Here is a 27,304-nt window from a genome sequence, read left to right on the forward strand (position 1 = left end):
TACTATACGAAAAATGTGAAATACATGAAAAACATGATTGCAATCACATTTTTTCACGTATTTCACATTTTTCATGTAGTAGGGTCCATCAAGAGTATGCAACATGGGTATTCCTTGGATGCAAAAATTAAATTTTGCATCCGACGAGTGCTTCCACTTGAAATTTGAGTAAAATCATAGAGAAATAAGTTGAAAATACGTGTTGAAAAAATAGTTTTTCCTTTTTTCCCTCCAAAACTTGATGAGATAATCTAATATTATTTTATTATTTCCACTATTATTTTATAATATTCCTTAGGAGGCCCATTTTATACCTCAAAAATTTTCAAAATTTTTTATAATGCCATTTCATTTGAAAAATGTGAGGGGAATCTGTTGGGTGGCCAACAGGTTTCTACAACAATTTCATTTGGTGATTAAGTACAAGAAGAGAAGTATAAACAAGTTATCTAACATGCTCTTAAGGACACCCACATCAAAGATTATAGTTTTGGGGACTCTTATGCACATGGATCCATTCATCCATGATGCATACAAAGAGGCATATTTTGAGGATGAAGACTTGAAGGAGGTGTTTCAACAGTTGAAGAGTCAGAGTCATGTGCATGATCACAACAAAACCATTGATTATCATCTCCAAGATGGGTTAGTCTTCAGGGTAGATAAGCTATGTGTTCTTAAAGGTAAGTGATTGCAATTGATTAGAGAGGCTCACACCTAAGGTTGTGGGGCACTTTGGCGTAGGGAAGACAATGGTCAACTTGCAGAGGTATGTGTATTAGCCCAAGATGCAAGATAAGGTAGCTAGGTTCATAAGAGGATGCATGTTTTGTTGTACCAGCAAGCCTAACAACAGGAAACAATTGTCAATGTCTATATCATCCCTTACTTATACCCACTTGTCATTGGGAAAGAATTTCCATTGACTTTATGGGAGGTTTACCAACAACCAAGAAGGGACATGACTACCTGTTCGTGGTAGTTGACAAGGTCTGCGAGATGTGTGTTCTAATGCCCTATAAAAAGACTATCAGTGGATAAGAAGCAACAAACTTGTACTTTGGACATGTCTAAGTGCACATTGAGACACCAAGGAGCATCGTTGTAGACAAGGACACAATATTTCTCAATGCATTCTAGACTACATTATGGGAGAATATGGATATGAAATTGAAGAGATCTACAACATTCCATCCACAAACATATGGGCAAACAAAAGTAGTCAACAAGACTTTGGTGCAACTTCTGAGGGGATACAACCAAAAGCATAAAAAAACCTAGGATGAAAATCTAGTATATACAAAATATTTTAACAACAGAACAATCCACACTTCTATAGGAAAGTCCCCATTTGAAACTTGTTTTGGATATTTGTCACCTTCACTTAGGACATTGCATATGGGCAGCAAGGAGGAGTGAGGGAATATTTTCCAAGAGATGCCTCGAGGGCTGAAAATTTGTAAAGAAGATAAGGCATATCTATATATATGTACAAGAGACACTACATAAGTCATAGGAGAAAAATAAGGCCAGGCATGGTCAACACAGAACAAAGAAATTGTTTAAAGTGGGGGACAAAATATGGCTACAGTTGAACAAGGAGAGGCTACAGGGGTCTGGTAGGAAAATCAAGGCTCTGCAGTATGGTCCCTTCGAGATACTAGAAAAGGTAGGTGATAATGCCTATCAACTCAGTTTATCAATATATATGTGCATTTACTCAATTGTGAATGTAGAGAATCTGAAACTCTATGATCCTTACATCCTAGATCAGGAAGAGGAACAAGTCCTACCTTTTGTGGAGGATTTGGCACTAGATGCTTAGGTAGAATTGAAAGAAGATATAATTTCGCAGAAGAGGTCCACAACTACAAGTCATAGGAAACATGACCTTTGGAAAATTGGGTTGGAAGGACAACTTCCAGGTAAAGCTAAATGGTACACCCGAGAGAACGTGGAGTCACCTCATTCAGTAGAAGCTTTTGGTAACCAAAATCCTCCCAAAATGGGGAGGTTTTCATGGATCATTATATTCTTTTTCATCCATCTCAATGCTTTCAAAGTGGAAAAAGTGGAGGAATCATCACATAGGACCCTTTTTACCAGTGGGACCCAGTTTGGAAAAACACGATCTGAAACCTTCCAAGAGTGTTTTGAAGCATCAAACGATGTTTTTTGGGGGTAAAAATTTGTTGCTTTAGTGCAACAATTTTTTTTCCTATTCTACACATGGAGAACATTCCAACAACATAAGAATCGTGTCAATCAGAGTTTGTATACGAAATTTATGTCACTCAGGGGTTGACCTTCATATTTTCACCACCATAATTTGAGAGGATGCCACATCAGCCCCCATAATTAATGGAAAAGGGGCAAACCACGTGATTATGAAGTTGAAGATTCTAGAAGAGTTTATAATGTAACTCTGGTTAAGAGTTGAGGTAGTCAAACCTAACCACGAGTAGGCCATTGCGTTGTCTTAGAATCGAGCCACTGGGAGGAAAAGGGGTTCCATTCTTTCGAGTGTATTTGTTCCATAGCTGAGCAAAAATAGATGAAAGGGATAGGAGATAGAGAACACAAAGAAGATTTGTGCATTGTAGTAGCCACAAGCCACAACTCATACTTCTTTGTACTCGCATACATTTTCTATTAAAAGAAAAAGAGCAGAGCAACCTCAACTTCCAACTGGGTTTTTCTCTCAAAAGGGTTTCCCAGTTCATATCTTGTGTCAAATGTGTGTGTGAACTTTTATTTCTCTATCCTCTATTTTCTGCATAATTTTAATTTGCATGCATACAGTATTAACAATAATCTATATATCTATATTTAACCTAAAGAGAAATAAAACTGTAATATTATAGATCTTGGATTTTTAAGTATAATTTTATGAGATATGTTGTGACAAACTGTCTAGTGGAATATGTAAAGCATTTTACGGATCATGATGTATTCTAAATATTGGATTCACTGCATGCCAAATGAGCATTTCTCTATATTGGCATACAACTTGTTTTGTCATAAGGTACTTAAGACCTATTGAATGTGTTGCAAATGTTTGGCCCAAGCTCTATTGAAGATGAGAATACCATCCAAATATACAACCACAAAAAAGTTTGTGAATGACCACAAGATGTCATCCATCATCCTCATGAATGTTGTTGGATCATTAGTCAAGCCAAAGGGCATAACCAACCACTTAAAAAGGCCTTCTTGAGATTTGATTATTGTCTTTCACACATTGGTTTGTTCAATTGAAACTTGGTGCTAGCCTAATTTCATATCATTCTTACTATAGAACTTGGCATCCATAAGTTGATCAAGAAAATCATCAGTCTCAGGGATCAAGTATCTATTCTTGATAGTGATTTTGTTTAAAGATTTGAAATCGATACAAAGTTTCCATGTCCTATCCTTCTTCTGCACCAACACAATTGGGCTCTCGCAAGATGAGGAGCTCAGTCAAATGTGGCCCTTTTGGATGAACTCATGAATGTACTATTTTATTTCCTCATTATACAAAAGAGAGCATTTATATATTGGACCATTAGGTAAAGGAACACCAAGTATCAGAATAATTGAGTGTTTGACTTGGCAATGTTGAGGCATACCCACACGTGAAACACTTACATCTTTGTATGCCTCTACAATCTTGTCCACCTTCTTCCACTGTATAGATAGACCCCATGTTGAGGCTATGGTGGTTTTAATGACTTTTGTTTCACATTTTGACCTAAACATGTAGAGAACAAACTTTGTACTCTAAGAATTCACCATTCAACTCTATTTTGTTGAGATCAATAAAATACACTAGTCAAAGCATGACTATCTGATACTTGACTTCCTAAAATAATAATAACAATACAAAAATTCATAATTATACCATATTTTCACATATAACATTTTCATAAAATAATCTCACAAATTTTCATTTGTATAATAATTTAAAAAACTTACCATCTATATATTTAAAATATATATATATATATCACATTAAAAACCCATAATTTTATTTCCACCTTTAAAAAACTATATTTTGCAGATACTATCCGCATATAATTTAGTTAAATCTCAACCAAAAATTACTTATTTTAAATAATTATTACCAATAAATACGATAAAAATAAAATTATGTTTATATAGAGTAAATATAACCATCTAATGCTACTTGGGACGTCGTCGCCGGCATGGAAAATTGTCAATACTACTTGGGAGATCGTTGCCGGAAAATTGTCGACCATTATAAATAACATTTGTTTTAAAATGTTATTTAAATTTATTTTGAATTGTAATTCGATATGACGAATATACGTTTATTTATTTTTAAATGTTCATTAGGTTTATTTTGAATTCTCGTGTGGAGAATATCTTAGTAATTAGGTGATACTCATGTTTATATATATTTTTTACTTCTATAAATAACAAAGAGAACATCTTTAAAGATAACTGGTTTCTCTTTATACTTTTTACTTCGATCAGAAATAACAAAGAGATGACACCATTACGGATGTAATTATTCATCAGCAATAACAACTCAGATTGAAGCAATATCAGGTTGGAATTGCAGTACTACCACAGAGATGAAGCAATATCAGGAAGGCCATGCTTCAGAAAATACATAATAATCAGCCTTTGTTTTTGGATTAATTGATTGTACCTGGTAGCCACTCATCACCCTGTATGAAGCTTTCAATAGAATACATTTCTACATTTCCCCTAGGAATCTGATTAGACCATGGCACTCTTCCAGAAAGCGTAGCACCTGGCCCATAATTTTGGTATTCCCCATAGTACAGTGTGTCAAGAGCAAAGTCCCCTGACCAAGGCAACCATCCTTCGGGGCTAATGAGCTCTCCCAAGTATGAGTTAGTGAAAATTACTCTGGAGTACATCTTCCATGGCCGACCCAAATACGCCTTGTAAATTTTTGGATTGGCATGGTAATCTTCCATGTATTCTTCAGTTCCATTGATGGTGCAGTTGTGAAAAACAAATCCTGTGGGCTGAGCTGGGTCTATTCGGCCATGTGCAGTAACAGTATCTGATGATCCTTGGCTTGATTTTACTTGACGAGGACGCACCAGAATAACACAGTTTTCAAAAACTGCTGCTGAGTTACCAAATATGAAATCAACAGTGCCTTCTATTCTGCAGTTTCTGTAGAACTGGCGAAGAGTGTGACTATACAGTGTATCCTGGTGGCCAAGAAGAGCACAGCTGTAGAAGGCAGAGAGATCACTATCTACTCTTAGGGCTACTGCTTGTTGACTGCCTGGCGCTGCTGCATTTTCAAATGCAATGTCCCGTGCTAAAAAACCGTCCGCATTTACAGCTGTAAATGCAATTGTGAAACCAAGTCAATCAGAAACTGCCAACAGTCTAAAATAAGGTTTAGTAGAATTGAGGAATATGAAAGTCAAGCTATGGAAAATACATCTGAATGTCAAGCTATGGAATGTATAGTTGTCATAGGCTTGCTTTTCCGAGGTAGTAGAATCGTAGAAATCAATCTCAAGATTCTATTCTTAGCAAGAAAGTGATTGAGATCGATAAAAAAGCCAGGCGATATTGTGTTCCTATTTTCCTGTGTGCTTACTGTGGATGCGTACTTCGTTTCTTCTGCCAAATATCTGTCGTGCATCTTATCTCTTCAGATTCAAAAATTGGTATCGGAGCAGGGTTATGAGCTTCAGGAAGACACCTTTGTTGTCAGGTTCATGAGAATTTGGATTGTTAAGATCTTGTTTTTGAGGTCTTTGATCAAACAGCTGAACAGATATGATTGTCCAGATTGTGGAGCTCAAATCGGACAGTTCTGTGTTTGCTGCTATGACTGATTTTGAAATATTCAACTTCAGTGGGAGGATGGGAATATATCTGTGGGAGAAGAAATGTCTTATAGACATTCGGAAATTGAAGAAATCATGGCCACAACTTCTATTGAGGAAGTTGAAAAAAGGATATATTCTTGTTGAGAGAGACCTACAAGAGACGGCATTGAAGGATACTAAACCTGCTGTTATCCAAAAGGAAGAATGGGACAAGAAGAATGACAAGGCAAAAGCTTTGATTAGAGTAAATATGTCTGCTTTTGGTACTCAAGAATATTTTGATTGCCGCAACAGACTAGGATCTTTGGGATCAGCTTGGATTGTTATATGAAGCCAAATTCCTCAATTTGTTTTTGAGATAAAGCTTACTTTGACTATTAATAAAACATGATATACAGAGCTTTTCACAAAAAAAGAGTGGACTGCGCATGTGCCCACCACAAGCACCAGCCCGGACAAAGTCATCAGGCCAAAAAAGAGGACCACCCTCAAAATAAAAGCTTAATCTAAACAAGACTAGGTATGGAAAACCAGCACAATAGGGGATCAAGCTCGACAATGTTTCCTTTCGTTTACTTGTCGCTTCTTCATCTGTCCAGAATTTGCCCTCATTGGTGGGCAGCAGAGACATCAATGATCATCAGCTGTCTATTGTCCACTTCAAGAGATTGAGATGCATCATCTGGGTCATGCTTCCGTTTACCAACACCAGAAGAGGAATGTATCACAGCTAACAACAATGAAGCAAGCTCCCAAGAATCAGAGGTGATGCCCCTTCCTCGGGAGGGGTGACAGGAGACATGGCATTCCCAGAAAGCTAAAGAGGAATAGATTCTGAGGCAGCTGTACATGTACCACCAGGACTATTTTCACAAGGTTTGGACATCTCCACCCCGTTGGTAGTATTTGCTGAATTCTTCCACCAAGAAAGGCTCCGAAGAGATGCTTTAGATCTCTTCTGGTCCTTTGCATTTGTGCAAGAAATCACAAAGTGTCCATGTTGAAAGGGTCGTCGCCACCAGAATGCAATATGTTCATAATTCACAACCTGTGTCCAATGGTGATCACCATATTGCAGCACATTCGATCCAACATCCCTGTGCTCATCTCAACATAGACACTATATGAGAGCAAGTAGTTGCAGATTTCGCCTCGATTGTTTTGCACAGACAGAAAACATTTCCAAGAACATCGCCAATAGTTTCCAAGGATTTGAGGCTCCAAAACTCCAAGGGAAGCTTCGGCAAAAGAACCCAGAGGATCCAGGATTTGGGATTCCAATATCTGAGTTGCTTCATAACATATTTGTGAACTTATGGACAATCGCTTCCATTGTGGGAACTGGATACTTTACACATTTTCACTGATGACTTCTCTAGGAATTCATGGGTTTACTTTATGAGGAAGAAAAGTGATGCTTGAAAAATTTAATCTTTGTTGTCTTGTTGGAAAGGAAATAAGGCAAAGTGGGAAGAAGATTAAGGCTTGACAATGGTGGTGAGCATTGCTCCAAGAATTTGAGGCATTTTGCTAATCTCAGGAAATTGCATGGCTTGAAGACAACTCCACATGGTCTTGCGCAAGATGGGCAAGCTAAGAGACCAAATCAGACCTTCGTAAAAAATTGCACGAAGCATGAGGAGAGAATGCTAGCTTAAGCAAAGGATTTTGAGCTGAAGCAGTTGCTACAACTAATTATTTGACTAATATGTCACCAAGTTCAATTTTTGGTGACATGACACTAGAGGAGGTCGGAGTGGAAAGAAGCCCTCTCTTGCACATCTTAGGTTTCTAAAGTGTGAAACATACATTTATGTGGCTAAGGTGAATAAGACAGAATTTGACAACATATTGGTCAACTGCCTTGACCCTTTGTTGGCTATTCAGGAGTAGTCAAGGGCTACAAGTTGTGATTTTCGTTAGGACATCGACCATACCTACAACCATACATACAACCAGGATGTGATTTTCAAGGAGAAACCTCGTGGAGATCAACATCAACTATCCGTTACAAAACAAAAGTACAGCCTATGGTGATTCCAAATGAGCTTAGATGAATAGCTATGTTGGCTTGATGGGGCCTGACCCAGGTTTAGTCGTGAGTTAGCCAAACAGAGCCCTAAACTACCGGCCCTTTCGGCAACAGTCCGTGGAGCGTGGACTGAGGTCTCACCCGAGGTAGTATGGGAGGGTGCTGGAACCAAGTTTCCGCACCCTTGGGATGTCTTGATGAGTTTTGAACTTTCGCGGTCCGAACCTGTGCGCTACGCTACCTCCACGCAGCTGCCTATCTAGTGCGACTGCCTTCGCGTAACTTAAATGAAGAGCGCGAATACTCCTTACTCTTTACTGTGCTTATGATTAAAGTAAGTGGGCCCAATACTTTTATTAACCATTCAACATAAACAGGTATGCGCGCAATCATAAAACTGTAAACAGATGCATAAACATAGATACAAGTACACAGATACAAGATATTCAAAACCAACTTATCTCTTATTATCACTTCTTCGGTTATAATCCCAACTCCTACCTTGCGCACTCAGCTGCAGGGGTCCGCGCACATAGTTGCGAACTCTACTAGGCCTTCGCGCACTCTGCTGTGGAGCCTCTATCTACTCCTACGACCCAGACTCAGACTCTACAGACTCTCTATTATCACAACTTGCTTCTCTACTCCATTGCTTCCCACAAAAACCTGTTTTACAACTTAGAGCCTTGCTCTAGCCGTCTCACTTTACATTACATTATATTATTTTAGGGCGGACAACCCTTTGACTGGACTCTTTACTTCACGTGTTGCGCACTTCGCGGAGCCTTTAAAATACAAATGACCCAAAAATGCAGGCTTTAAGCCCCAAAACCGTTGCGCGGGGGATCCGATGCCCAACAGGCCCCCAACACAAACATCATGACTCACCCTCGAGTCACTGTTCGGTGTGTCGATCGTTACGCGAAGTCCATCTAGCAACCTTTGTGTAGCCTGAAAATCTGCAGCCAACTGTCCTTCTGGTGGTATCTCTGTCTCCTTCGTCTGTCTTCCAAAGTATCCTCGTACCTTAACTCCAGCCTACCTTTATAGTCCCGCGCTGTCGAACGGTTCCCAAGAGCGCAAGGACTCAGGCTGTTGTCGCGTAGTCAAGTAGCTGCGCTACCCGTATAAAGCTTTAAGCGGCTGCCATTTACCTTCCCAGGGAACGGTTCTCTATTTAATTTGTCAAGTTGGACTGCGCCTCCATCTGTGATTTCGCGAACCCCATACAGTCTAAGCCAATGCATTTTGAATTTTCCCGGAAATGTTTCAACCTTACTGTCATAGAGCAGTACCAAGTCATTTGCTTTGAAGGTTCGTAGCTTGATATGGCGATCGTGCCAATCCTTTTACCATTGTTTCTATACCTGCTGATGAAATCCCGCCAGGAATCATTCTTCCTCCAGTTCTTCTAATTGGGCTAATCGTTCTTCCACTACTTCGCAATCCGCCATACCGGTAAGCATTGCAATGCGCAGGCTTGGGACAATATATTCCATTGGCATAACAACTTCAACCCCATAAACTAATCGGAATGGTGTCTGTCCTGTTAGTTTCTTACACGTGGTTCGATATGTCCACAATACTATAGGTACACGCAAGTCCCAATTGTTGTGTTGCGCGTTGCATACTTTGGTCAACGTGGTCTCCAATATCTTGTTGAAGGCTTCCACCATCCCATTGGCTTGCGGGTGGTACGACGTACTCTTCTGATGGTATATCTGGAACTCTTCTATGAGCGCACTGATAGTTTCATTCAAAAATGTGTTCTGCAATCACTCATTAAGATCTTTGGACAACCAAAACGGGTCAGTACATTGTCGAACAAAAACTTTGCAACTATAGCAGTCGTGCAGTCTTTCACAGGTTGTGCCTCTGCCCATCGCGTTAGATATTTCGTGGCAGTGATGATATATCATGTGCCCATCGTTCCTTGAGGTTTGATTGGTCCCACAAAATCGACGGCCCATTTCTCGAATGGTTGCAGTGTCATTTGTGGATTTAGCGGCATTTTGTCCCTTTGCGAGGGTTTCCCAGTCCTTTGGCATACATCGCAGGCTTTACAACACTCTTTGGAATCCTGGTGCAAAGTTGGCCACCATAACCCTGCGCACATTATCTCCGCGTTGTCGCACGCCCTGCATAATATCCTCCTGCAGCGCCCCCATGTGCTTCCATAAGGATTTGTCCACGCTCAAATGCAGGTACATATCATCTCAATATTTCATCAGTTCCCATTTTATATAGGTGTCCCGCGATGACGGAAAAATCCGCCGCGTGTACCACCAACTCCTTCTTCTGGACGGAGTATTCCTCTGGCGCAGTCCCTGTTGTTAGAAAGTGGATGATATCTTCGAAGTGCCTATCTGTAACGCGTACTACAAACAACTGAGCATCCAGTAGTCCATCCTCCAAATTAGTAGGTTCTTCGCTTGTCTCAATACGTGACAAATGATCTGGTCCTGTGTTCAGGCGTCCTGGCTTCGCTACCACCTCAAAGTCATATTCTTGTTATAATAACAACCATCTGCAGATGCACCCCCCCAACACAGGCTTATTGACCAAATATTTTAATGTGGAATGATCGATATACATTTTAAAATGCCCCCCAAGCAAATAATGTCTATACTTCTAAAGCGCGTATACCATCGCTAATCCCTCGCACTCGGTCATTGAGTAGTTCTTTTCGGCTTTGGATAATCTACGACTTGCAAATGCAATAGGGTGATCCAAACCCTCGTCTCCCTCTTGGGTAAGTACTACGCCTAGTGCGATACACGACGCATTCACGTGAACGTGGAACTCTTCATCCCAGTTTGGAAAAATCAGGATTGGCGAGGACGCTAACTTTTCTTTCAGAACTTCCAAGCTTTTCATGCAATCATCATTCCAACAATATGTAACCTACTTTTTTAAGAGCTTCTCCATTGGCGCTTTAATTTGAGCATAACTCTTGATAAACTTCCTGTAGTATCTTGTGTGCCCCAAGGTGGCGCACAGTTGTTTAACGCTACGTAGTGCCTCCAGATTCAAAATTACTGCAATCTTGGCAGGGTCCACCATCAGTGCTTGCTTGCAAACTACATGGCCTAATAGGTTTCCGAAGGGAACAAGGAAAGTGCACTTTTTCAGGTTAAGCGCGATCTGGAGTTGTCGGCAAGCATCCAACATCGAGCGTAGGCTTGCCACATGGTATTTTACTAAGCCAAACACAGTCCAGTCATCCAGGTATACCTCCAAAAACTTGTGGATGTATTCCTTAAACGCGGCGACAACGATGCGCGAAAAGATGGTTGGTGCGTTCTTTAATCCAAATGGCATAACCGTGTACTGAAAACAGCCCCATTCTGTCACGAAGGTCGTTTTGCTCCTATCTTTTGGTGCGATCTTAATCTGGTGGTACCCTGAGAATCCATCTGTGAATGAGTACGCTTCCTGCCCACCAACGTTTTCCAGCACTTCGTCTATAAATGGAGTTGGGAACAGGTCATGTACACAAGCATCGTTCAACTTCCTAAGGTCCACACATATTCCTATCTCTCCCTTTTGCTTCTTCTCTTATACTACCATAGGGCTCACCCAATCAGATTCTTCTACGAGCTCAATAATTCCGGCTACGAGCATTTTATCCAATTCCACACGAAACTTTTCTTTATATTTGGGATTCAAACGGTGAGGCCAAACATACACACATGCTCAAAATACACAATGCCTAAACTATCTACAACACACCTATTTATAATACTTATGAGAATAATTGAGGGTCCTTGTCTGACATTACTTAGTCATGACGATGTCTACTCAAATATTCTCGGGTACAATAATGCAATTTAATAATACAAAATAAAGCAAGCGCACTATCTAAGTGCATCTGACCTTTAGTCAGTGTCATAATCTGGTTCGAAATCTGAATCATGTGGAGTCTCTTGTCTTTCCCAGGTATATGTCAACTTTGACAACACGTCTTGTGGCTTTTCCCATGAAGATGTAAGCCACGATAGATATTCTTTTTCCCAAGTGGGGTCATTTTGTACCTGAGCATCTTGATAAACATCAACGAATACGGTTTCTTTTTCTTCGCCCACTTTTGCTTTTCCTTTTGGGTCATGGATTGCTATTGAAGATTCTTCTTTTTGTGGAGCATGTGAACTCTGTCCCGTGTCATAAGAAAATTTTATCGAATCTGCAGTTTTCCGTAGACTCTTTGATGGAAAGAGATAATCATCTTTATTCCATCTGTTCACATATGCAAATGGATCAATTTCAATTCCAAGAAAAGAATCTTTTTTACTTTTTCTAAAGTCTGGCAAGGACTGCACTGCCAACTCAACCCCATCTAACAAATCCCATTTGAAAATTTGAAACATACTGACTGACTGTTCGATGGCTGCTTGCACCCATAATTTGCACTGATGACTGACGTGTCCTTGATCTTGCCATCCAACTTCAAATATCATTGATGAACATACCCTGTTTGATAATAGCAAATTTATAAGACATACAGAATCTTCTGTCCAACTTCCTGAGGAGACACAAATTGTGATTAATGCTTTTTGATTAATAATTAATCGTAACACTCCATGTTTTCCTTGCATCGGCTCCAGTGTTTTGATCATTGAGATTTTTTCTGGTAATTTTAATGAATGGAATTCTTGAAGCCACATAGAAATCTTTTTTATCTGCTCTGGGTTTTCTGCCAATGTGGATTCTAGCACACTATCCGTACCATACATTTGTGCAAACGGATTAGGCTCTATTGGATTACGAAATTCCATACTCTGATAATCCCAAGGTTCTGTAAAAGTTCTGAGATACTGGAGAGTTCTCATAACACACTGAGATGCTCTGAGTTGAACTTTCTTCTGACATCTACCATTCTTTATTTCCCAATCAGCAAAAGGCTGAAACAATTCATACTGTGGAAAAGAATCTGTGGATACAAAGTTTTCATCAGGCTGTTGTAAAAAGGCGACATCTAATTCTTCAAATAAATCAGGAATCCATAGAGATTTCAAGAAATTTTGAACTCCTCTATTCATATTAATCTCTTCAAGGTCCAACATTTTTGCCGAGACATATACAGCCACTGAAAAATCTATTCCCCCGATTATTTGATAATAATTCAAAATTCTGAGAACTTGTATCATAGCATCTGTGAAGTGATTATTCCAAGTGTTGTCAAGTAATTTGAAATAAACCTTCACCTTTAAATTTGGTAGAGGATAAACCTTTACCAATTCTTCATCAAGATTAAGAAAAATACCAACATTTTTGTGCTGCCATGCCTGGCATCTTTGAATCCATTGATTTCTTCTTAATCGCAGGCCAACTACCTTTTTTATCTCTTCAACAAGATCAGATAAGAGAAATTCCAAAATTTTGAAACGTTGTACAAAAGTTTCAAAATTATCATCAGAAGCAGATTTACCTGAAATATCAAACATACTCTGTTTTTGTACATGAACTTTATTCATTTCTCTTGTCAAAGCATCTGCCAAAAAGTTAGAATTTCCTGGGATCCATTCGACATCAAACTCATACATCTGAAACCACATTTGCCAAGCTAACAATCTTCCACGAGCTAACTGTTTTGAAATCTTTGCATTCAGGAAGTATTTAAAATTCATGGAATCAGTACGAATTAAAAATTTTGCAGGGGCAAGATAGATTTCAAATTTCTGTATACCATTGAAAATAGCAAGGGTTTCTTTTTCTGCAGGAAAATAACCTTTTTGATGTTTCTGGAATTCTCCCGAAGCATATGCACAAAGAACTTCTTCAATTTCTTCTCCTTCTCCTTTTCTTTCAAGAAGTGTGGCTGCCCAAAAATTATCTGAAGCATCTGTTTGTAAAATCAGAAATCCATTACCTGGCGGTTTTAATGCTGGCAGATTTTGGCATTCTTTCTTAAGCAACTGAACCGCTGTAGTAGCTTCATCTGACCATCCACCATTAATGTGTTGACGAATTGGAGAAGTTTTTTCAGAGAGATTTGGGATATATTTATGTACATAATTTAAAATCCCTATAAATCTCTGAATCATATGTTTATCTGTCAACTGATCAGGAAATTCAGACAATTTTGTTAAAACATGCGGCTGCATCTGAATTTTCCCATCACTGATATGAATTCCAAGAAAATCAATATTTTCTTGAAATAGCAACATTTTCTTTTCAAACAAAACAAGACCATGTGCCTTGGCCTCTTCAAGGAATATCTGCAAGTGCCTTAAATGAGATTCTAAGTCGGAGCTATGTACAAGAATATCATCAATATATACAACTATGAAATCATATTTACTGAAGATATGATCCATTCTTCTCTGAAAGAAGGCAGGAGCATTCTTCAATCCGAAAGGAACAACTTTCCACTAGAAGAATCCTGCAGGACATGTGAAAGCAGTTTTGTGGCGATCTTCTTCTGAAATCTGAATCTGATAATAGCCTGATTTCATATCAAATTTGCTAAAGATCTTACTTCCTTGAATTTTCTGCATAATGGTTTCTTGTCTAGGCATAGGATAATTAAAACTTTTTGTTATTGCATTTAATGGCTTGTAATTAATAACCATCCTATCTTTTCCACGAACAATTTCTGAATGATTTCTGACAAGAAATGCAGAACAGGAGTAATGAGATTCACTTCTTTCAATCAACTGAAGATCTAACAATTCTTGAATCTGCTTTCTCATTTCTTTTTCTTCAGCAGGGGTGCATGGTATTAATTTACCGGTTACCCCATTATCATGCAATGTCTTAATTTCCTGCTGTGGACTTTCTGTAGTCCAGAATGCTTGAGGATTGTTCGAACAACATTTTAACAAATCCTCATACAGACAAATTTGTTCAGCTGACCAATTGGGATCTCTATTGGCCTTCTGGGTAGGTTGTGATTTAGCCTCATATATCATTAATACCTCTTTCCAATCATGAGACTCGTTTTTTGTTTTTTTGGAACCTACCTTCTTCTGACTCTGCTCCCTTCTAGCTTCTGAGTTTGCCATTGTTAATCTTGGAACTGCTACTGCTTTCTTTTTAACATTGCAAATGATTTTATCTTCACTTATTGTTACTGGCAGTACTGAATTAATAAATGGCATGCCTAAAAATAGGCTTGCAGAAGCATCATAATGCTGAATAGCAGAGATTTTGATAGTAACCCCCCCAAGTTTCAAAGAAATGTTATCTACATAATGGGTAAGGTTAACAGATCCACCAATAGTTTCTGAAACAATAATATGCTGCAAAGGTTTCCATAATCCTTTGAAAAGAGATGGTCTGGCAAGATTATTGGAACCACCAGTATCAATGAAAGCATCAACACTAATCCATTCACCACGGACTTGGACTTCAACTGGAATGTACAAAAGATTATTGGATTTGACCATCTTTTTAAAGAAAGCATTTTCTTCATCTAGGAGAGAATTATTTACAGGGAATGCGAATGATGATGAAGACGCAACTGTTTTTGGATACGGACAGAAAGAACTCACAGGTGGCTGTGGAGGCAAGGAATTTAAACTGGGGAAGGAGTTCTTTAAATCTGAAATAGTAACAGTTTCTACAGAAGAATTATCTGAGTATTCGTCAGTAAAGTCTTCTGTATCTGTCTCATCACTATAATGATTTTCTGCATCTTCTTCAAATTCACTTGGTTCACTTTCAAAACCAGAAAAACAAATATTCATCTTTTGGCTGACATCATTAAGAGATTCAGTGTCAGATAATGAAGCATCAGTCAAAATATATACCTCAGATACTTCATCATTGGAATCGACTACTGACCAATTATCTGCAAATTCATCAATCGCAAAACAGGCTTTCAATTTGTTAGAGGAACTCTTGGGACATTTTCGAGCGAAATGTCCTTCTTTCTTACAGATGAAGCAAGCGTTATCTCTTTTTGGTTGTTTCCTCTTTTTAACATATCGGAATTTTCTGAATGGTCGTTTGGGATTTACAACTCTTTTTGGTCTGTATTTACCATACTTCTTAGTTCTTCTTTTTCTGAAGGGAGTCCAGGGTAATACAGAACGACAAACATTCAGATTTGGAGAAACATTATGAACCTGTTTTTGCCAACACAAATACTTAACTTTTTCTTGGCATCTGAATAGGAGATCTATCCAATAGATTTGTTCAATCTTTTTATTTTGAACTTCAATATCTTTCATAATCATGTCTCCTAAATTTCCAAGAAATTTTGATAAGAAAGCAACTTTCTGGGTAGGATCATTGTTTAAACTGGCTTTAAAAACTTTAGCCATATAGTCTGAGCCAAACTGATCTAGATCCTTTAAATCTTTTAACTCCATTCTTGTTAGATCAATAATTAATTGCTTTCTTTCATCAGTCGGTTCTGGAACAAATTGAGTAAGCAACAAAACTTCTAAAGTAGCTAGACCCAATGCAGCAACATTCTGTCTTTCTTCATTCGAACCAGCGATCCACCAATCCCACACAATACCTGCCATACGTTTTTCTGCTAGCAAGAAAATTGAGAAATTATCCAACTTGGACACTACTTGCATTTGGTACAAAGCACCAATCCGTATTCTGATTGATTCAGCTGGATTTTTAGGTTTATCCAAATCTAGAACATATCCAGATGAATTAGTAGCAAATAAATCCTCTTCTACTCTTGGATATTTTGGTTCTTTATACATATTAGCTTTCTGCAGGGAGGGCATTATGAATGATGGAAATAGAGTAGCAGCATTTTCAAAAGTAGCCAATTCACTTTTATTTTTATGAAATGTAGTTGAATTAGGCTTGTCTATTTTAAAACCAATTTGGCTATTGCTAGACTCAGCTACTTCGTCTTGGGAATCACTAGTTTCCCATTTCTGAGGGATTTCCATAGTTTTGGAAAACTTTGGAGGCTGTGACTCATTTTTCTTTTTCTCTCTTCTTCTTCTTTCTTTTTCTTCTCTGCGTTGCCTATCAGTTGTTTGCTCATCATGTAGAAGTTTAAGATTGGCAAGAATTAATTCACTTTGACATCCAAAATCATCTAAAACTTCTTCCGCATTAGCACACCATGTAGTTAAATAATTGCCGATCTGATATGTCTGATGAAGATCATTTGTATTTTGTGCATTATGTTCAATCAGTGGAGCACAATCTGCACGAGTAGTTGGTTGCCGAGAAGATGAAGAAGTGGTGCAGAACTTTGTACGAGGAGGCCATTTGCCACCCTTGACAAATCTGCGATTGGCATATTGCCATTCTTCAACAGGAGGAAAATAACCTATGCGATGCATTTTATTTACAGTGGGTAAAAAAGGTTTGGACTCTGGTATGTACAATTCAGTAGATGACAACAAAGTCTCACTTTGACTGGCTTCTTGAATGGTAGACAAATCATGACTATTTGACGGGACATCAGTTGGAGCAATAGGGAACACATATCTTTTCTGCCTGGTAATTGGACGAGTTACCTTTGGCCTTGGAGGAATCAATTTTACTTGGCCATTATCAATAGCAACTCTTTTTACTTTTAATTTAGGCTTCTTTTCATCAGCTATGGATTTATATCGGAAATACCAATTTCTGGGTAGTTCAGTTGGGTCATACAGTACTCCTTCAACTTGGGCATTGGATAAACCAACAGTCACACAGTCTTTCAGTACAGGCTGTTTCAGCTTTGGATGTGTAGTGTTGGTAAGCTGAAATGAAGCTTGCCCTATCACAGAGAGATATTCACTTTCTTCAGCCATAGTTAACCCTTGTACCCCAGTTAATAATTTCCAACAATCTTTCAAATGTATATCATTCAAGCTAATGGCATAGTCAGGATAGATTGTCCCATATTGACAACTTGTGGAAAGGTTTCCCATAATAGTTCCAATCCTAGCATTATGATCATGGGAACTATTATGGGAAACCTTTATGGGAAACCTTTCCACAGGTTGTCAATATGGGACAATCTATCCTAGGATTGGAACTATTATGGGAAACCTTTCCACAGGTTGTCAATATGGGACAATCTATCCTGACTATGCCATCAGCTTAAATGATATACATTTGAAAGATTGTTGGAAATTACTAACTGGGGTACAAGGGTTAACTATGGTTGAAGAAAGTGAATATCTCTCTGTGATAGGGCAAGCTTCATTTCAGCTTACCAACACTGCACATCCAAAGCTTAAACAGCATGTATTGAAAGACTATGTGACTGTTGGTTTATCCAATGCCCAAGTTGAAGGAGTACTATATGACCCAACTGAACTACCCGGAAATTGGTATTTCCAATATAAATCCATAGCTAATGAAAAGAAGCCTGAATTAAAAGTAAAAAGAGTTGCTATTGATAATGGCCAAGTAAAATTGATTCCTCCAAGGCCAAAGGTACCTCGTCCAATTACCAGGCAGAAAAGATATGTGTTCCCTATTGCTCCAACTGATGTTCCGTCAAGTAGTCATGATTTGTCTACCATTCAAGAAGTCAGTCAGAGTGAGCCTTTGTTGTCATCTACTGAATTGTACATACCAGAGTCCAAACCTTTTTTACCCACTGTAAATAAAATGCATCGCATAGGTTATTTTCCTCTTGTTGAAGAATGGCAATATGCCAATCACAGATTTGTCAAGGGTGGCAAATGGCCTCCTCGTACAAAGTTCTGCACCACTTCTTCATCTTCTCGGCAACCAACTACTCGTGCAGATTGTGCTCCATTGATTGAACATAATGCACAAAATACAAATGATCTTGATCAGACATATCAGATCGGCAATTATTTAACTACATGGTGTGCCCATGCAGAAGAAGTTTTAGATGATTTGGGATGTCAAAGTGAATTAATTCTTGCCAATCTTAAACTTCTACATGATGAGCAAACAGCTGATAGGCAACGCAGAGAAGAAAAAGAAAGAAGAAGAAGAGAGAAAAAGAAAAAGGAGTCACAGCCTCCAAAGTTTTCCAAAACTATGGAAATCCCTTAGAAATGGGAAACTAGTGATTCCCAAGACGAAGTAGCTGAGTCTAGAAGTAGCCAAATTGGTTTTAAAATAGACAAGCCCAATTCAACTACATTTCATAAAAATAAAAGTGAATTGGCTACTTTTGAAAATGCTGCTACTCTATTTCCATCATTCATAATGCCCTCCCTGCAGAAAGCTAATATGTATAAAGAACCAAAATATCCAAGAGTAGAAGAGGATTTATTTGCTACTAATTCATCTGGATATGTTCTAGATTTGGATAAATCTAAAAATCCAGCTGAATCAATCAGAATATGGATTGGTGCTTTGTACCAAATGCAAGTAGTGTCCAAGTTGGATAATTTCTCAATTTTCTTGCTAGCAGAAAAACGTATGGCAGGTATTGTGTGGGATTGGTGGATGGCTGGTTCAAATGAAGAAAGACAGAATGTTGCAGCATTGGGTCTAGCTACTTTAGAAGTTTTGTTGCTTACTCAATTTGTTCCAGAACCTACTGATGAAAGAAAGCAATTAATTACTGATCTAACTAGAATGGAGTTAAAAGATTTAAAGGATCTAGATCAGTTTGGCTCAGACTATATGGCTAAAGTTTTTAAAGCCAGTTTAAACAATGATCCTACCCAGAAAGTTGCTTTCTTATCAAAATTGCCTGGAAATTTAGGAGACATGATTATGAAAGATATTGAAGTTCAAAATAAAAAGATTGAACAAATCTATTGGATAGATCTCCTATTCAGATGCCAAGAAAAAGTTAAGTATTTGTGCTGGCAAAAACAGGTTCATAATGTTTCTCCAAATCTGAATGTTTGTCATTCTGTATTACCCTGGACTCCCTTCAGAAAAAGAAGAACTAAGAAGTATGGTAAATACAGACCAAAAAGAGTTGTAAATCCCAAACGACCATTCAGAAAATTCTGATATGTTAAAAAGAGGAAACAACCAAAAAGAGATAACGCTTGCTTCATCTGTAAGCAAGAAGGACATTTCGCTCGAAAATGTCCCAAGAGTTCCTCTAATAAATTGAAAGCCTGTTTTGAGATTGATGAATTTGCAGATAATTGGTCAGTAGTCGATTCCAATGATGAAGTATCTGATGTATATATTTTGACTGATGCTTCATTATCTGACACTGAATCTCTTAATGATGTCAGCCAAAAGATGAATATTTGTTTTTCTGGTTTTGAAAGTGAACCAAGTGAATTTGAAGAAGATGAAGAAAATCATTATAGTGATGAGACAGATACAGAAGACTTTACAGAAGAATACTCAGATAATTCTTCTATAGAAACTGTTACTATTGCAGATTTAAAGAACTCCTTCCCCAGTTTAAATTCCTTGCCTCCACAGCCACCTGTGAGTTCTTTTTGTCCGTATCCAAAAACAGTTGCGTCTTCATCATCATCCGCATTCCCTGTAAATAATTCTCTCCTAGATGAAGAAAATGCTTTTCTTAAAAAGATGGTCAAATCCAATAATCTTTTGTACATTCCAGTTGAAGTCCAAGTCCGTGGTGAATGGATTAGTGTTGATGCTTTCATTGATACTGGTGGTTCCAATAATCTTGCCAGACCATCTCTTTTCAAAGGATTATGGAAACCTTTGCAGCATATTATTGTTTCAGAAACTATTGGTGGATCTGTTAACCTTACCCATTATGTAGATAACATTTCTTTGAAACTTGGGGGGGTTACTATCAAAATCTCTGCTATTCAGCATTATGATGCTTCTGCAAGCCTATTTTTAGGCATGCCATTTATTAATTCAGTACTGCCAGTAACAATAAGTGAAGATAAAATCATTTGCAATGTTAAAAAGAAAGCAATAGCATTTCCAAGATTAACAATGGCAAACTCAGAAGCTAGAAGGGAGCAGAGTCAGAAGAAGGTAGGTTCCAAAAGAACAAAAAACGAGTCTCATGATTGGAAAGAGGTATTAATGATATATGAGGCTAAATCACAACCTACCCAAAAGGCCAATAGAGATCCCAATTGGTCAGCTGAACAAATTTGTCTGTATGAGGATTTGTTAAAATGTTGTTCGAACAATCCTCAAGCATTCTGGACTACAGAAAGTCCACAGCAGGAAATTAAGACATTGCATGATAATGGGGTAACCGGTAAATTAATACCATGCACCCCTGCTGAAGAAAAAGAAATGAGAAAGCAGATTCAAGAATTGTTAGATCTTCAGTTGATTGAAAGAAGTGAATCTCATTACTCATGTTCTGCATTTCTTGTCAGAAATCATTCAGAAATTGTTCGTCGAAAAGATAGGATGGTTATTAATTACAAGCCATTGAATGCAATAACAAAAAGTTTTAATTATCCTATGTCTAGACAAGAAACCATTATGCAGAAAATTCAAGGAAGTAAGATCTTTAGCAAATTTGATATGAAATCAGGCTATTATCAGATTCAGATTGCAGAAGAAGATCGCCACAAAACTGCTTTCACATGTCCTGCAGGATTCTTCCAGTGGAAAGCTGTTCCTTTCGGATTGAAGAATGCTCCTGCCTTCTTTCAGAGAAGAATGGATCATATCTTCAGTAAATATGATTTCATAGTTGTATATATTGATGATATTCTTGTACATAGCTCTGACTTAGAATCTCATTTAAGGCACTTGCAGATATTCCTTGAAGAGGCCAAGGCACATGGTCTTGTTTTGTCTGAAAAGAAAATGTTGCTATTTCAAGAAAATAATGATTTTCTTGGAATTCATATCAGTGATGGGAAAATTCAGATGCAACCGCATGTTTTAACAAAATTGTCTGAATTTCCTGATCAGTTGACAGATAAACATATGATTCAGAGATTTATAGGGATTGTAAATTATGTGCATAAATATATCCCAAATCTCTCTGAAAAAACTTCTCCAATTCGTCAACACATTAATGGTGGATGGTCAGATGAAGCTACTACAGCGGTTCAGTTGCTTAAGAAAGAATGCCAAAATCTGCCAGCATTAAAACCACCAGGTAATGGATTTCTGATTTTACAAACAGATGCTTCAGATAATTTTTGGGCAGCAACACTTCTTGAAAGAAAAGGAGAAGGAGAAGAAATTGAAGAAGTTCTTTGTGCATATGCTTCGGGAGAATTCCAGAAACATCAAAAAGGTTATTTTCCTACAGAAAAAGAAACCCTCGCCATTTTCAATGGTATACAGAAATTTGAAATCTATCTTGCCCCTGCAAAATTTTTAATTCTTACTGATTCCATGAACTTTAAATACTTCCTGAATGCAAAGATTTCAAAACAGTTAGCTCGTGGAAGATTGTTAGCTTGGCAAATGTGGTTTCAAATGTATGAGTTTGATGTCGAATGGATCCAAGGAAATTCTAACTTTTTGGCAGATGCTTTGACAAGAGAAATGAATAAAGTTCATGTACACAAACAGAGTATGTTTGAGATTTCAGGTAAATCTGCTTCTGATGATAGTTTTGAAACTTTTCTACATCGTTTCAAAATTTTAGAATTTCTCTTATTTGATCTTGTTGAAGAAATAAAGAAGGCAGTTGGTCTACGATTAAGAAGAAATCAATGGATTCAACGATGCCAGGCTTGGCAGCACAAAAATGTTGGTATTTTTCTTAATCTTGATGAAGAATTGGTAAAGGTTTATCCTCTGCCAAATTTAAAGGTGAAGGTTTATTTTAAATTACTTGACAACACTTGGGACAATCACTTTACAGATGCTATGATACAAGTTTTCAGAATTCTGAATTATTATCAAATAATCGGGGGAATAGATTTTTCAATGGCTGTATATGTATCAGCAAAAATGTTGGACCTTGAAGAGATTAATATGAATAGAGGAGTTCAAAATTTCTTGAAATCTCTATGGATTCCTGATTTATTTGAAGAATTGGATGCCGCCTTTTTACAACAGCCTGATGAAAACTTTGTATCCACAGATTCTTTTCCACAGTATGAATTGTTTTAGCCTTTTGCTGATTGGGAAATAAAGAATGGCAGATGTCAGAAGAAAGTTCAACTCAGAGCATCTCAGTGTGTTATGAGAACTCTCCAGTATCTCAGAACTTTTACAGAACCTTGGGATTATCAAAGTATGGAATTCCGTAATCCAATAGAGCCTAATCCGTTTGCACAAATGTATGGTACGGATAGTGTGCTAGAATCCACATTGGCAGAAAACCCAGAGCAGATAAAAAAGATTTATGTGTGGCTTCAAGAATTCCATTCATTAAAATTACCAGAAAAAATCTCAATGATCAAAACACTGGAGCCGATGCAAGGAAAACATGGAGTGTTACAATTAATTATTAATCAAAAAGCATTAATCATAATTTGTGTCTCCTCAGGAAGTTGGACAGAAGATTCTGTATGTCTTATAAATCTGCTATTATCAAACAGGGTATGTTCATCAATGCTATTCGAAGTTGGATGGCAAGATCAAGGACACGTCAGTCATCAGTGCAAATTATGGGTGCAAGCAGCCATCGAACAGTCAGTCAGTATGTTTCAAATTTTCAGATGGGATTTGTTAGATGGGGTTGAACTGGCAGTGCAGTCCTTGCCAGACTTTAGAAAAAGTAAAAAAGATTCTTTTCTTGGAATTGAAATTGATCCATTTGCATATGTGAACAGATGGAATAAAGATGATTATCTCTTTCCATCAAAGAGCCTACGGAAAACTGCAGATTCGATAAAATTTTCTTATGACACCGGACAAAGTTCACATGCTCCACAAAAAGAAGAATCTTCAATAGCAATCCATGACCCAAAAGGAAAAGCAAAAGTGGGCAAAGAAAAGAAACGGTATTCGTTGATGTTTATCAAGATGCTCAGGTATAAAATGACCCCACTTGGGAAAAAGAATATCTATCGTGGCTTACATCTTCATGGGAAAAGCCACAAGACGTGTTGTCAAAGTTGACATATACCTAGGAAAGACAAGAGACTCCACATGATTCAGATTTCGAACCAGATTATGACACTAACTAAAGGTCAGATGCACTTAGATAGTGCGTTTGCTTTATTTTGCATTATTGTACCCGAGAATATTGAGTAGACACCGTCATGACTAAGTAATGTCAGACAAGGACCCTCAATTATTCTCATAAGTCTTATAAATAGGTGTGTTGTAGATAGTTTGAGGCATCGAGTGTTTTGAGTGTGAGTGTATGTTTGTATTCTGAGCTCTCAAAGATCAGAGGCTAGTCAAGCTCTCGACTTGAGGCTATCTATAGTGTGTAATCTTATTTTGAATTAATATTGAAGCCTGCTGGGCCGCCAGTCTGAGGACTGTTTTGTTCCAAGATCATCTGAGTTGTCGAGATTGTAAGGCGTGTTGGAGAAGCGAAAAGGAGTCGCGCAGTCCACGCATATCTCTGGTTGATGTGAGGAAGTTATGCTACAGCGTCCACTTCAATAAATTCAAGTAAGTTACGAAGTCTATCATCTTTTGAAGTCGTGTCCAATCTGAAATTGGTATCAGAGCCCTGTTCTAGTCCTGAGTTTGTAATCTATAGACAGAGCCTAGAGAAAGCCAGGCAGCCTTCGAAAGGCATCATTGTTGAACATTGTGCTGAGTAGATAAACGCTTTCTTTAGTCCATCTCTGGTTTAGATTATAAAATATGGCCAATCTCTTACGCTCATTCTCTTCTATTGATCGAAAAGTAATTACTGAAGTTTCATCTAGATCTGTTGAGTCTGAAAATAATGAAAATGAAAGTCATGAGATAGTTGAGGATCCTTCTAAGTGGACTCCTCCTGCTTTACATGCTACAGATATTTATAAACTCCCCATGACTTTTGTACTTAAGAGAAAGACTTTTCTGAAAGAAGTAGAAATAACCATAAAAATCTCTGGACCTTCTACTCAAATCCTTGCTTTAAACTTGTTCTCTGATGATGAAATCAAAAAATTTCGTCAGTATGCTAAAGAAGGAAAATACTTTTATCTTCATTTTGGAGGTATAAGGATAGGCCTTGCACCATTATTCCGTCATGGAATAAACACCCCTTGCATTGCTGAATTATTTGACACCCATCATCAGAATTATGATCATGCCAGGATTGGAACTATTATGGGAAACCTTTCCACAGGTTGTCAATATGGGACAATCTATCCTGACTATGCCATCAGCTTGAATGATATACATTTGAAAGATTGTTGGAAATTATTAACTGGGGTACAAGGGTTAACTATGGCTGGAGAAAGTGAATATCTCTTTGTGATAGGGCAAGCTTCATTTCAGCTTACCAACACTGCACATCCAAAGCTGAAACAGCCTGTACTGAAAGACTGTGTGACTGTTGGTTTATCCAATGCCCAAGTTGAAAGAGTACTGTATGACCCAACTGAACTACCTGGAAATTGGTATTTCCAATATAAATCCATAGCTGATGAAAAGAAGCCTGAATTAAAAGTAAAACGAGTTGCTATTGATAATGGCCAAGTAAAATTGATTCCTCCAAGGCCAAAAGTACCTCGTCCAATTACCAGGCAGAAAAGATATGTGTTCCCTATTGCTCCAACTGATGTTCCGTCAAGTAGTCATGATTTGTCTACCATTCAAGAAGTCAGTCAGAGTGAGCCTTTGTTGTCATCTACTGAATTGTACATACCAGAGTCCAAACCTTTTTTACCCACTGTAAATAAAATGCATCGCATAGGTTATTTTCCTCCTGTTGAAGAATGGCAATATGCCAATCGCAGATTTGTCAAGGGTGGCAAATGGCCTCCTCGTACAAAGTTCTGCACCACTTCATCTTCTCGGCAACCAACTACTCGTGCAGATTGTGCTCCACTGATTGAACATAATGCACAAAATACAAATGATCTTGATCAGACATATCAGATCGGCAATTATTTAACTACATGGTGTGCCCATGCAGAAGAAGTTTTAGATGATTTGGGATGTCAAAGTGAATTAATTCTTGCCAATCTTAAACTTCTACATGATGAGCAAACAGCTGATAGGCAACGCAGAGAAGAAAAAGAGAGAAGAAGAAGAGAGAAAAAGAAAAAGGAGTCACAACCTCCAAAGTTTTCCAAAACTATGGAAATCCCTCAGAAATGGGAAACTAGTGATTCCCGAGACGAAGTAGCTGAGTCTAGCAGTAGCCAAATTGGTTTTAAAATAGACAAGCCCAATTCAACTACATTTCATAAAAATAAAAGTGAATTGGCTACTTTTGAAAATGTTGCTACTCTATTTCCATCATTCATAATGCCCTCCCTGCAGAAAGCTAATATGTATAAAGAACCAAAATATCCAAGAGTAGAAGAGGATTTATTTGCTACTAATTCATCTGGATATGTTCTAGATTTGGATAAATCTAAAAATCCAGCTGAATCAATCAGAATATGGATTGGTGCTTTGTACCAAATGCAAGTAGTGTCCAAGTTGGATAATTTCTCAATTTTCTTGCTAGCAGAAAAACGTATGGCAGGTATTGTGTGGGATTGGTGGATGGCTGGTTCTAATGAAGAAAGACAAAATGTTGCAGCATTGGGTCTAGCTACTTTAGAAGTTTTGTTGCTTACTCAATTTGTTCCAGAACTGACTGATGAAAGAAAGCAATTAATTACTGATCTAACTAGAATGGAGTTAAAAGATTTAAAGGATCTAGATCAGTTTGGCTCAGACTATATGGCTAAAGTTTTTAAAGCCAGTTTAAACAATGATCCTACCCAGAAAGTTGCTTTCTTATCAAAATTGCCTGGAAATTTAGGAGACATGATTATGAAAGATATTGAAGTTCAAAATAAAAAGATTGAACAAATCTATTGGATAGATCTCCTATTCAGATGCCAAGAAAAAGTTAAGTATTTGTGCTGGCAAAAACAGGTTCATAATGTTTCTCCAAATCTGAATGTTTGTCGTTCTGTATTACCCTGGACTTGACTGGCTTCGCGCTGAGCTTTAGGTTGATCGTCATCATTCCTAAGTCACCAACAATCCCTTTAGCTCCGTGATCTTGGTCGGGAACAGGTCTTGGTATTCGCAGAGTAAATCTGCGACTTTATCTACCATGGCGCCATCCCAATAATCTCCAAGTTTCGCGTACTTGGGATCCTCCTCTGTTCCAATATTCACCTGTTTCGTCTTGAGCAGTGCAGTAATATCAGGGTCTTCAATCGCAGGACCTTGTACTTCATGACACCTTTCCGTTTTTGGAATGCTAATATTCTGGGGGTCCTCTTCGTCTTCCTCAACGTTCACATTGTAACATTCCAACGCACAACTTAATTGCGTTGCCCATTGTGGCTAAATGACTTCTACAGCCTCCTGGGGTGGCTTCAAAATAGCTATCTTGACTGCTTGTAGCGCATCATCAACAGTATCCCAACAGCGGTCTTTAAATGAAAACGTCAGCAGAAACCCTTTGCGCAAGATATCCCACTCGCTCATACCATGGCGAAGCTCTGTTTCTGTATACCAGTTCATAGGTATGACATCCAGAGTGTGATAGAACAAATGCACCCATTCAAGTTGTGGCTCGTCTCCATAGGCTTTCGTCCAC

General features: G+C 38.0%; 1 protein-coding gene across 1 annotated transcript in view; it reads right to left on the reverse strand.

The window, feature by feature from the left end:
* Positions 1–4,435: 4,435 nt before the first annotated feature.
* The window catches only part of LOC149162486 (putative pectinesterase/pectinesterase inhibitor 51), a 42,018-nt gene continuing 19,149 nt past the window's right edge, over positions 4,436–27,304 (reverse strand). Inside the window, exon 2 of the mRNA XM_089437290.1 lies at positions 4,436–5,332. Coding sequence (XP_089293416.1) covers positions 4,644–5,332 — 689 coding nt within the window. The 3' untranslated portion in view covers positions 4,436–4,643. The remainder of the gene's footprint in view (positions 5,333–27,304) is intronic.

The sequence above is a fragment of the Pinus tabuliformis genome, chromosome 5_2 (assembly GCF_031772625.1).
Source record: "Pinus tabuliformis cultivar Carrire ecotype Pingquan chromosome 5_2, CPIR1, whole genome shotgun sequence".
Classification (NCBI taxonomy): Eukaryota; Viridiplantae; Streptophyta; class Pinopsida; order Pinales; family Pinaceae; genus Pinus; species Pinus tabuliformis.